A 13,244-nucleotide genomic window follows, 5' to 3' on the forward strand; every position below is an offset into this window, starting at 1 on the left:
GTGTACCTTATAGTCAAACTGTATGTCCATGTATTTTCCAAATCTGCTGGAGTTGTCATTCCGGAGTGTTTTGGCATTTCCAAAAGCCTTGGAATACAAAGTGAAGGAGACAGGGACAGACTGAACCAAACTGCAATGAAAGTTCACTTGAGCTCACCGTGCTCCTCAACGTCCTACCCCCAAATGCCATGAATATGAGAATGGAGGGGAGAAGGGGGGCCAGGGATGAAAGCCATTCTTTATCTTCTAAAAAGGAACCACTAAGTATAGAGGATTTGATGCCAAATCCTGGGATGGAGCTAGAGAGGAGGGAAATGTGTCTTCTCTCTGGCATCCAGTCTAGGCATGACTATGGGCAGATATCAAGGAAACTACGTCCTTGCTCTTCCAGAAGCTATAGTACCAGACCCCTTTTTATATCGAAGAGGTGAATTGTTCGGACCATAGGTCCATTGGGAAAATTCCTTCGGCCACAAACATCTTTACCATGAAGGGCAACAAAAACCCACAATAAAATAACCTGTTCGAAATTGTCCAGCAAGTCAGTGAACTGCAATGGCAGAATCATCAAGATGACTCCAGTTAAATAAGAAAAATATTAATGACTTTAGTGACTACTAATTCTGTCGGATGCTTTGTATGCATCCATCTTGTTTTACCCTCAAAATCTCCCAAGAGGTAGAAACTACGAATAGACCCATTCCACAGAAAGGCAAACATAATCTGGGATGTGGAGTGATTTGCTGAAGCTTGTTGGCATGCGGCGGCCCTGGGATTAGCAGCCACGCCTGCTGGACATAAAAGTTATGCCCTTAATCATGATCCTGCCCTTGAGACACCTCTGCTTAACTCCCAGATGATGATCTGCCCAGGCAGAGGATTCTCCTTACTCAGTGACCTCCCTAGAACTTCTCCTCCACAAATCCTCAAAGATCACTTACCTCCAACACAGGATTGGAGAGCAGCAGTCTGTCACGGGCTATTTGGAGTGACTCAGTCATTGGGCAGGTCACAGCAAAATACTGCAGAATCTTCTTGGAGGCCTCTGTTTTCCCTGCCCCGCTCTCTCCAGAAATGAGGATGAAGTGGTTGTTTAGCTCAGAGCACATCATACGGTATGCGTTGTCAGCTATGGCGTAGCTGGAGGAGTGGGGCAGAAATGGAAGGACCAGGAAGGGACCATGCTGTTGCTTCCCTCACCTGTGACATCATCAGAGCTCCCTGCCTCAGGAAACCACATCCGGACAAGGGGTACAAAATCCTGACCTCAGATACCAAACTCTCACCATGACCCACTGACTGATCAGGCATAAAGTGTTCCAGAAGTCAGTACTCAAACAGCTGAGTTAGAATGGAGAATGTGAATAATAGTGGTCATTTCTTAATAGTGGGATGGATTTATTTGGAAAAAATCCAACATTTCTTATAAGAACAAACCAGATACTAAATTACATCCCCAGGAGATGTGCTATTAGCTGTAGGTGGAAATAACATCCCATCTAAATATTTTAAACACTCAGTGGATATACGAAGATCTCGTGTTTCCTCTTTCCCCCAAAACCTTCTGTATTAAGAGTACAGAGACAAGAAACTGAAACTATCTTAAAAGCTCGGGGGATATCTACAGAACAAGACATAAAACTATTATAAGGGCTTTATCTGCAAAGATGAAGACACTAATCTCCCGAGACACTAATATTCCCATGTGGCTGAGTTTGAAAACTGGTTATTTTGGACATTGTTGGTAGCAGTGATGCAAAAAGGTTTATAAATCCCTTAGGAGGTGAACAGATGAGTCACCAAGAAAAATGGAGGGAGAGCCTAAATAGTCCAGCAGTCACCCAGGGAGAACTGGGATTTCAGCAAAGCCTGAGTCACATATAAATGGGACAGGATCTGAAGTCCTACTACCAGCAGGAATGCTCCTTAGCCATCATGACACTCAGACACCAGTAGATGGCGCTGTAGCAAACCTCTTTATAGTAAAGACACCTCCAAAACCTCACTCTTGTATCTCTCAGCAGGTGCAAAAGATTCCACCCCTCATGATATTTAAGCTGAGAGTCAACCATGATTTGATGTTTTCTACTGCACTGAAAGACAGTTCACAAGAAGGTAGCCGTTTAAGTGAGGTCTGAAACCTAATGAGCATTCCATCAAGGATTTGGATGGATGAATGGGTGAGTGAGTGGATGGATGGATGGATGGATGGATGGGTGGGTGGGTGGATGGATGGATGAGTAAGTAGGAAGGAGGGAGAGATAAAAGACAAAGAGGAAGGAAAGAGATAGGAAAACACTATTGGTGATGCTTGTACATGCTACTTACACATGTGGTGGCAGTTCAAAGAAATTGACCCCTTGATAAAGTTCCATCTGGCTCACAGTGTAGATTCCAAGCTCCTGGTATGGGTTCACAGACACAAGGAGGGTCCCAATGTAGGTCTAGAGGAACAGACCAAAGCACTAATGAGGAACCCCGGGTTGCAAACAGCTTTAGCAAAAGACCATCACATGCTATGACCCCCCCACACACACATTCATTCCACGCTGGGGATATAAAACAATAAATAAGACAGGCAGTGTCTCTGCTGTCATGAAGCTTCCATGTGTGTGCACGGGGTGGGGGCGGGGGCCCAGACAACCAACCAAGGGATCAAGACAGCTTCAATTAGGATGGTAAGAAAGGCGTTCCTAGGGTAATGAGAACGCGAATGACCAAGGAAGGCCACCTTAGCTCTTGGGCTTAGGGAAGTCTTCTCTAAGGAGGGGACTTTGATCTGGGACTTGAAGGATAAGGAGCCACTCATGGGGGAAAAATAAGGAGGAAAGGGGACAAATGTGACAGGTTGACTTTCCTGGAGGCCAGTGTGGGAGGGGAGAATGGAAATGGTAAGACATGATGTTCGAGAGGAAACAAGTTCTGATGACACAGGGCATTAAGAACTGGGGATTTATTCCAACTGCAGTGCATGGTGCAGATATCACTCTCCATACTGATGTGAAATACCCGCTTCAGACTGTCATGTAATATGGAGAGCTTTCAGAAGGGGCCACCGTGATCTGATTTATATTTACGTGTCCCCTGGATTTCAGTGTGGGATTCTATTATGAGTCAAGTTTTTCAAGGGCTTCCATTTGTAATAGGACCAACACAGTTATGAAGACACAAAACTCTAACCTCGGAAAGAGAAAACAGTAAATGTGTGGGCTCCTTTGAAAACGCATCTGCAGTTGGTTCTGGATTTTCATTCCAGAGTCTCCAGTTTGGAGGTTCCCAAGATTACACTAATTATGCCTGAAATCATTCTCACGAATATTTCTAATCTCTAGGATCAAGTTAGAGAACGGGATCAGATAAGAATACTGTATTCTGATGAAAATTCAGCATTGCTTTCAGCAGTAGAAATCTTTCAGGATGGAATATAGTTTCTGAAGAGTCTCTCTGTTTAAACTGGAAACAATTTATTCATGATGATCCTACTGTCCCATGTATACTTCTCCACACCATATTCTTTCTCCTTTGCTTATGCATAAAATCTATTTCCACAATTAAAAATATACACTGTGAAAAGCCTTTTGCTTATTTCTCCTAGTAACCTTGGTTCCAACTGCAGATTAAGTCACAGTCACCGTTAAAAACAAAATAGGCACAAGACAAATATTTTTAGACTGGGTTTGGTTGTCTAATTTACTCTTAGTAAAAGCTAGTAAGATTTTAGTAAAGTTAATTGCATTTAATAACACCCATCTCTCTCTCTCTCTCTCTCTCTCTTTCTCTCTCTCTCTCTCTCTCTCTCTCACACACACACACACACACACACACACACACACACACACACACACACTGTGGAGTTTACCCTAAAGGAATTTACCTGAAAACCAACCAATAAGATCAAAGTGTGGGGGGGATTAACTGGCAGGTTAAAAACTGACCGCCCCTAGAAGGAACCAGACCAAGCTAAAAACAGTCCTAGTAAAATGTTACAGTCTTGACTCTTGAAGATTCATGGGCTGTGGTGGACATCTCTTATGTTTGCCTGTCTCGTATCTAGACCTCATTCTTCCAGAGGATTCCTTTGAGGAATGTTCTCCAGCCCACACCCTACAGTAAGGTGCGCATCCGCCTCATCCCTCACTTCCAGGGCTGGGCCTGGGTAAATAGCCTGGCCAATCAGAACATTACTCATCCTAGCTATGGGGGGATTGGTTCAGAGATAGGCACATGACCTAAAATGGGCCAATCAGAGCCAACCAATATCTGTGTCTGGGGGGGGGGGGGACTTGCTATCGCCTCTGTACCCCCAGGTCCTGGGGGCTACCTTGCCACCTTGCAGAGTCGGGCCCAGAAAGAGACCATTGCAAAAGGGTGCAGAGAAGCGGGATGGAGAAAGAACCCTCGAGGCTCTTAAAGACTCATCACCCTAAGACCCTAGATCTGTTTCTGGTCCCTAAAGTGACATAGGTCGGTAGATTGCATCTTGGGGGTTAGACCTGTTTAAACTGGGTCTCTGTCACTGGCAAACCAAAAAGCCTAACACGAAGGATCGGGATGCATCTGGCAGTGGTCCCTTCCCCCGTCCCTTTAGAGGCTGACCTAACAGAGGGATACTGTTCGCTATCATCGAGGCCGTGAAGAGAGGTGGGGGTGGGGCGGGGTGGGGGAACCACCGGTTAGGAGAACTGCTGAGAAATGGGCTACGTTACATAGATGAGGTTCTCGCTGAAACGCTTGCGAAGATTGTCCAGAAAAGCAGATTCGCTGGTGTAGGCGTCCAACAGCACAAAATCCTGCACCCCGACCTTGTCCCTGGCGGTTAGCGCGCCTTCCATGTGCAGACGAATGTGCTTCCTCCTCACTTCTTCTTTCTGTAGCAAACAGAACATTCCTCAGTGGCTCACTTACTCTGTAGTTCCTATTGCTCATCTAATATGGGCATAGCAAGATACCCAGCCCTGGGGACGGAAGAACATGGAGATGAGATTTGCTCTCTGTTAAGAGTTTATCATTTGGGGGCGGCTGGGTGGCTCAGTGGGTTAAGCCGCTGCCTTTGGCTCAGGTCATGATCTCAGGGTTCTGGGATCGAGTCCCGCATCGGGCTCTCTGCTCAGCAGGGAGCCTGCTTCCACCTCTCTCTCTGCCTACTTGTGATCTCTCTCTGTCAAATAAATAAATAAAATCTTAAAAAAAAAAAAGAGTTTATCATCGGTTAGAGATACAAGGGGATGGTAGTAAAAGCATTAACAGTAACATCAATAGCTCCTTGTTAGATACTATGCTATGTATCTGACCTCTATTATCTCCTTTAACCCTCATTCTAACCTTATGAAGTTATGTGCTATTACCATGCCCATTTAACAGATGCGGAAATTGAGCCCAGAGACATTAAAAAACATGCATATGTCCTGCCAAAAGGCAGAGTCAGGATACAAACCTAGACAGCTTGGCCCCAGAGCCTGCTTTCCTCACCATCACCTTCTCAAATGGATATTAGTTGCCCAAATTTGCTGTCTAATTCTGACATGAATGATGAGTTTGGCTGTAATGGGAATTTCTTGTTACTGGGGAGTACTCAAGGAAGGACAAAACTGGAGGGTCCTCTCCCCCAAGGCTGGGCTTCAGACCTCCCTGGAAAAGGAGTGGTTGCAGGCCCACTGGATGATGGAGACTCTCACTGGGTTACTAGGGGGCAGAGCTGGTCCTCTGTCACCAGGAGTCAGAACCACCCTCCTAGGAGGGCATAGGGGTACAAAGGGAATCAGATCAGCACTGGGCAGGAGACCTGGTGCTTGATTGAGTCAGGAGGGCTGTGGAAAACAGCTCCCCTGGTATCCGGCAAGCTGAGGCTGGAAACTGAGGGTGTACCTAGAGAGTGGGGGCCACGGGGGTGGGGGGTGGGGGGCGTGAGGTCTGTGTTGGGATGAGTGCGCAAGGCAGTCAGTCACCTGGTCCAGCTGCAAGGGCACTGAAGAACTGTGCCCTGGACACACAGTCAACGCATGCCCCCCACCCACATAGTGCTGCACGGTGGCTGTGCAGGGGAAAGGAACGAGCAAAACATAGAAAAGGAAGTCAGGAAGACAAACCTCTGGCTACCGCAGTGTTCCTTCAGTGCCCTCTAGTGACCAAGATTAATATGCTCCCTTCTAGGAGAAATGCTTAAGGAGGCCAGTTTGTTATCACAAAGCAAGGACTGAATGATGTATCTGGATCTGAGAGACAGGAAGGAACTTGACACCTGCTATCTTTGGGTATGCAGAGCATCTAGAATAGCTGAAGCAGCTTTAAAAAAGGAAAACAAAGCCGGAGGACTCGCACATCCTCCCTTGAAGTAATCAAGACCATGTGTCGATTGGCTTTTTTTTTTTTTTAAGATTTTATTTTTTTGACATACAGATCACAAGTAGGCAGAGAGGCCGGCAGAGAGAGAGAGAGAGAGGCAGAAGCAGACTCCCTGCTGAGCAGAGAGCCCGATGCAGGGCTCAATTCCAGGACCCCAGGATCATGACCTGAGCTGAAGGCAGAGGCTTAACCCACTGAGCCTCCCAGGCACCCCTTGACTGACTTTCAACAAAGGTACCAAAACAATTCTTTACAGGAAAGGAAAATCTTTTCGATAGCACAGGAATGACTAGATATCGTAATGAAACACATTTCATTTCAATCCTTACCTCATAATATATTTTTATTACACAATAGATTAAAAAATAAAGCGCTTTAATAACATCGCTTTAAAAATGTATGTTCATGATTTAATAAATTTATATATTATGTAAACTTATATACATAAAACTATAGAATTTTAAAATATATCTGTATGCTGTATAAACTTAAATATGTAAAACTATATGTAGTACTCTATATATCTATATAATGTATATATTTATATATGTAAAACTACATAGAACTTTTATATATCTATATACTGTATAAACTGACACATGAAACTAGAGAAAACTTACTGTATATAAATTTTATATATAAGAAATTCCTATTTCATAATAAATGAAGATAACAATTGATAAAAACATGTATATGTTACACATGTTATTTTATAACATTTTACTTGTATATATATACAAAACTTGAGATGAATCTTAGACCTGAATGTAAATGCATCATCTATGAAGCTCCAGGGAGAAAACAGAGGGGAATATCTCAGCAACCAGAGGAAGGTAAAGTTTTCTTATGACACAGGAAGAAATAACTATAAAAGAAAATGAAATTTGACTTTATCAAATATAAAACTTCTTCCAGAAGACACCATTAAGAGAACAAATAGGCAAGCCACGGACTGGCAGAAAACATTCACAAGATATATCCCTGCAAAGGGTTTGTATCCAGAATAAAAGACTCCTATGGCTTAGTAACAAAAAAATCAAACCCAGTAAAGACTGGGCAGAGGACTTGAATGGACACTTCACCATGGAAGAAAGACAAATGGTAACTAAGTGGGAAAATGCTCAATGTCATTAGTCATCAGGCAAATGAGAGTTAGAGCCACAGTGAGAGAACCCCAGCGAAGTTCGAATGAAAAAGACTGACAACAGCAACCATGAGCGAGGATGTGGAACAGATGGAGGGCTCCTATGTTGCTGGTGGGAATACAAAATGATAGAATCACTTCGGGGAAAGGTCTGGCAGTTTCTAATAAAGTTAACTGTGCCCCCATCCTTTGATTCAGCAGCTCCCTTCCTGACTATTTACATAAGGGAAATGTAAACATATGGTCACAAAGAGACTCGAACATAAAGGTTTACAGCCACTTGATTCATAATGGCCCCCAAACTGGAAACAATCCAGATTTCCATCAGCTGGAGGAGAATGGATGCGGAACCTGTACAATAGAATGGGTACAGCGCTAAAAGAGAAATGACTGGGACGCATGACACAGATGACTCTCACAGACGTTATGCTGAGTGAAAGAACTCAGGCACAAAAGAGGGCATGCCCTACAGTTCCATTTATATGAAATTCTAGAAGCAAAACTAATCTGCGATGAAAAATCCAAACAATTGTTGCCTGGTTGGCGAGACTGTTGGACAAAGGACATTTGCGGAGTGATGGAAACATTCTTTGTCTTGATAGGACTGTGAGCTACATGGGTGTGTCTCTTGGTCAAGATATCTTGTTAAGATTTTGTATATTTCCACATATGTAAATGTTATCTTACAAAGGACCACAAAAAATGAGCAAGTGGGAAGGGGATGGAGAGTGGGTGGACATCTAAATGGATACAGAATGGCAGAATGGTAATAATTGTTGAGGCTGGGTGATGGGTGTCAGAGGGATTTATTGTACTATTATGTTTACTTTGTATGTATTTCAAGTTTTGCATAATAAAAAGTTTAAAAAACCAGAATGGCCACCAGGTGTCTCTCTACACTAGTCAAACAGAGTTAGAACAAGCACCTGCTCTCTAAAGATGGAAACAATGCATGTAGATCAAAAAATATTTTTAGTGATTCTGAATATCCCCATCTTAAAGTGTGTGTGTGTGTGTGTGTGTGTGTGTGTGTGTGTGTGTGTAAGAGCGTTGTGATTACCCACAAGGACTCTGGAAGTTGAGCCTACCCAGGGCTTAAATCCCGCCTCTGTTGCTTCCTAGTGGTACAACCTTGGGAAAGTCTACCTCTCCAAGGCCCCATCTCTGTCTCAGGTCTATAAAATGGAAACATAATTGTACCTACTTCACAGGGTTGTTGGTCTGAACAGACCATGGAAAGCACTTGGAACAGCGCCAGACACAATGTCAGCTCTGTGAGCCCTTGCTTCTAGCCTCATTAGTATTGCTAATACGATTATTAGAAACAAGAAAATAAAGTGGAAAAAAAAATGTGCTGGCTAGTAGTTGGCGACCCCCTATTGAATGGGGAGTGGGCTGGAGTCTGAAATCATGTCTGGAGCTGTGCCCACAAACATCACCACGGTCTGATCTCCGCAGGTGGTGGGTGCAGAAATTAAAAAGCTTTCTTAATCCCACTCCTAGAGGTAGGTGTGTGCTTGCCAGAGTGAGCCCTGTTGTCGGTCCCTAGGGCTTTATGTGACTTGCAGCCCCAAAAGATCTGACAAAACCTCAAAGATGAAGGGACAGGATAGTGATTTTTAACGTGAACAGACCAAAGCACCCTCTATCCACTTTTGGTTCCTTTTATCTAGTTCATTTCCAGATATCTTAAAAGGGTAGTGGGGACCCACTTAGACGAGGGAATGAATAGGCATCTGGGCTATGTAGCCACTCCTCGGCTCCATTAGGTAGGTGACACCAGATATGAATGTATGGCTGGGTTTCCAGGCCTTCCAATTATTCAAGAAAAGTCAGAAGTTGAGACTTTTACATGAAATCCTATTGCACATACTCAGTCCGGTGGGACACTAGCCAAAATCCAGCCAGCCACCCTTTGTCCTGGATGGTTTAGATATTTCACTTGCTCATAGGTTGGAGGGTCAAGGAGATGCTCCCACCAGGATCATCATTTTGGAAGCCTCATATACTCAAGGGTGACCTGACCCTATCACCTTCTACATGACCTAGCACTTGACCTAGTGTGTGTACACGTGGGTGGGAGGGGCCACTGAGCATATCAAGTTGGCTAAATGCTGTGACAGAGACCAAACCACCTGCCACACATTCCATGCATTTCCCGACATGTCCCCCTGTACTTAGGGGGACTCACATGACTATTTTTGGCCAACAGGTTGTGAACAGAAGTGACATCTGGGCCAGCTCCTCCGTTGGGTTATCTGGACTCCTTTGAGGCTGTGGTAACTGAGGATTTAGCTTGTTGAATGGACAAGCTCCAAAGTCAATGTAGCCTAGATTCCTGGGTCATCACAGGAAAGAAAGATCTTCTAAAGAATCATCAAGACTCAGAAGCATCTGGGTGATGCAGTTGGTTGAGCATCCGCCTCTTGATTTCAGCTCAGGTCATGATCTCGGGGTCATGAGATCAAGCCCCACATTGGGTTCCATGCTGACTGTGGAACCTGCTTGGGATTCTCTCTCTCTCTCTCTCTCTCCCTCTCTACCCCCACCATGCTTGCTCACTCTCTTTCAAGAAAATAAAATCATCAAAACCCATAGTAGGCTTTATGTAAGCAAGGAATAAATTCCTGTTATGGCAAACTTCTGAGAATTGGCGACTGTTTGTTACTGCAGTGGATGGCTGCTGATCCTGACTCATACACATACAGGAAAGGGTTTTTCCACTAGGAGAACAGCACTTTGACTGTGAGTCATGGCTCTTGCACGTTTAACTCTGCCACCTGTTCTGGCCACTACTCTAAGGTTTGGAATGTGAGAAGGGGGTGGCATTTTTTTAAGGGGGAGGAGTGAAGCCCTAGAGCTATAGCTTTTGACATTTTATGTTTCGGGATGCTTTTTTAAAATAAGGTCATAAGAAACCTCGATATGTAAAATGAAGGAAAGCAAAGCTTTTTCAGTTCAAGGAGAAAGTCTTACCAGGTTACCCATGGGCATGTGTGAGAGTGTGTGGGGAAACCCCCCCGGCCCTGGGGCAGAGGAGAGCTAGCAAACCCCTCTGTATCTTCCAAATCATGTGCCCTAGACTTCGCTGAGTACTTCTTTCTCATATATAGTCATACCTGTGTACCAACAGTATTATTCTTTTACCTCATAATTTTAGTTTTTTCCCGTAAATATAGTTATAGCTTTTATTATAAAATATGTTCACATGTTCACACATGCAAGAAATGTAAAGCAAACCCAATATACCCATTATCCAGCTTCAGTAAATACCAACCTATAGTTCTGCTTCACCTCTCCTCCCAACAACAATGAATTGGTTTTAAGAAAGTTACAACCCTCACGTAACCTCATAAATATTTCAGTAGGTATCTCTAAAAGATAAAAAATCTGGGGTGCCTGGGTGGCTTAGTGGGTTAAGCCACTGCCTCCAGCTCAGGTCGTGATCTCAGGGTCCTGGGATTGAGTCCCACATCTGCTTAGCAGGGAGCCTGCTTCCTCCTCTCCCTCTGCCTGCCTCTCTGCCTACTATGATCTCTCTCACTCTGTCAAATAAATAAAATCCTTTTTTTCCCAGATTTTAAAAAATTTATTTACTTGACAGGCGGAGATCACAAGTAGGCAGGGAAGCAGGCAGAGAGAGAGAGGGGGGAGGAAGCAGGCTCTCTGCTGAGCAGAGAGCCCGATGTGGGACTCGATCCCAAGACTCTGGGATCATGACCTGAGCCGAAGGCAGAGACTTTAACCCACTGAGCCACCCAGGTGCCCCGATAAAATCTTTTTTTTTTTTAAAGAGATTTATTATTATTATTTTTAAATATTTTATTTATTTATTTGTCAGAGAGAGTACACACAAACAGGCAGAGTGGCAGGCAGAGGTAGCGAAAGAAGCAGACTCCCTGCCAAACAAGGAGCCTGATGTGGGACTCAATCCCAGGACCCTGGGATCATGACCTGAGCCAAAGGCAGCAGCTTAACCAACTGGGCCACCCAGGCATCCCAAATAATAAAATCTAAAAAAAAAAAAAGAATTCTTTCAAAACATATGTACACAATACTGCTGTCATACATAAAGGACTTCAAATTAATTTTTTTCAAGATTTATTTAGTTTAGAGAGAACACATGTGTGCATACAGGTGGGAAGAGCAGAGGGAGAGAGAGGCTCTTAAGCGGACTTCCCACTGAGCATGGAGCCTAGCATGGGGCTTGATCCCACAACCCTGAAATCACGACTGAGCCAAAATCAAGAGCTGGTTGTCAACTGACTGTCCCTTCAGCCCTATTCCCTTCTATCTTCTGTAAATAATCATTTAGAAATTATTAAAATGCTAAAACTCTTTCTTAAATATTAGCAACACATGTAGATTTGTTTCCCTCCATTCTTTTGCAAATAGTTGCAAATTCTACTTTCCATTTCCCCAGTTTGTTTTTCACTAGGAAATCTCCTGGTGACCCTTTCAAAGTTGTTTATAATGACACTCCGCTTTCCTTTTTAGATTTGCAAAGTACTCCATTGCATGTATGTACTATTCAAGTAGTCCCACCGAGGAAAAGCTTGACTAACTTTTCTCAGAAACTAAAAGAAAACTACGGCCAAACAAAACAAAACAAAACAACAACTCTGTAGGACACAGAAAATCTTAACAATACAACTACCACAAGTATAGCACTGCACCAGAACGTCACAGAGTATTATATTTTGTTTCAAAAGCACATAGAATATTTACAAAAAATGACCACAGCCTGGCCCATAAGGCAAATCTCAAAGGATTTATGTCCTACAAAGCTGAGTCTGAGGAAGCATCTGGGTCAACACTCCAGTTGAACGCTCTGAGATGACAGAAATGTTCTATACACAGCTTCATTGTCCAATACAGAAGCCACATGTGGCCCCTCGGCATTTGAGATATGATGAGTGAGGGGCAACAAAGTGGCTCAGTTGGTTCAGGAGCTGACTTTGGCTCAGGTTGTGATCCCAGGGACCTGGGATGGAGCCCCATGTCATTGGGCTCCCTGCTTAGCAGGGAGTCTGCTTCTCCCTCTCCCTCTGCTCTTCCCCTGTCCAAGCGCTCTCTCTCAAAAAAAGAAATAAAAATCTTTCAAAAAAGAAAAATGGTGATGGGGCCCCTGGGTGGCTCAGTGGGTTAAAGCCTCTGCCTTTGGCTCAGGTCATGATCCCAGGGTCCTGGGATCAAACCCCACGTCAGGCTCTCTGCTCAGCAGGTAGCCTGTTTCCCTTCCTCTCTCTCTGCCTGCCTCTCTGTCTACTTGTGATCTCTGTCTGTCAAATAAATAAATAAAATCTTAAAAAAAAAGAAAAAAGAGAAATGATGAGTGAGACTGAGGAATTGAAATTTAATTTCAATTAATTTCAATAGCACATGCCTACAACTTACCTTCCCATTTGAAGGATAACAAAGAATGAGTAACAGTTTGAGCCATGCTGCAGGACACAATCACCTAAACCCAGGCTGGGAAACTCTACAGGACAAACCATCCAGTTTCAACGTGTTTTTCAAGAAAAGCACAAGGGAACTTGTGCATTAAGAGAAATGAAAGAAAGGGGATGAAGGCCGGGCAGAATGGGGGAGAGGGAGCGGGAGGTTCAGTCAGAGGAATCTGGGAGTCTGGGCAACGGTATCGTAGCAGTGTCATATGGTGACAGCTGTGAGCTATACTTGGGGTAAACAGATTGTTGCACAATTGTCCCATCACCTGTTGCACATCTGGAACTGATGTAACATTACATATCGATGA

The 13,244-nt window shown here is 43.9% G+C and overlaps 1 protein-coding gene across 2 annotated transcripts in view; it reads right to left on the reverse strand.

Moving 5' to 3' along the window:
• MYO1H (myosin IH) overlaps positions 1-13,244 on the reverse strand; it is a 103,199-nt gene that overhangs the window by 40,316 nt on the left and 49,639 nt on the right. The window contains exons 3-6 of one of the 2 annotated variants that reach the window (XM_082700100.1): positions 4,707-4,868; positions 2,329-2,444; positions 942-1,140; positions 7-87 (exon numbers count right to left, since the gene is read on the reverse strand). The exons of the other annotated variant lie outside the window; for it this stretch is intronic. Coding sequence (XP_082556226.1) covers positions 7-87; positions 942-1,140; positions 2,329-2,444; positions 4,707-4,832 — 522 coding nt within the window. The 5' untranslated portion in view covers positions 4,833-4,868. The remainder of the gene's footprint in view (positions 1-6; positions 88-941; positions 1,141-2,328; positions 2,445-4,706; positions 4,869-13,244) is intronic. 2 annotated transcript variants of the gene reach the window in all.

The sequence above is a fragment of the Mustela nivalis genome (assembly GCF_964662115.1).
Source record: "Mustela nivalis genome assembly, chromosome: 14".
NCBI classification, from domain to species: domain Eukaryota; kingdom Metazoa; phylum Chordata; class Mammalia; order Carnivora; family Mustelidae; genus Mustela; species Mustela nivalis.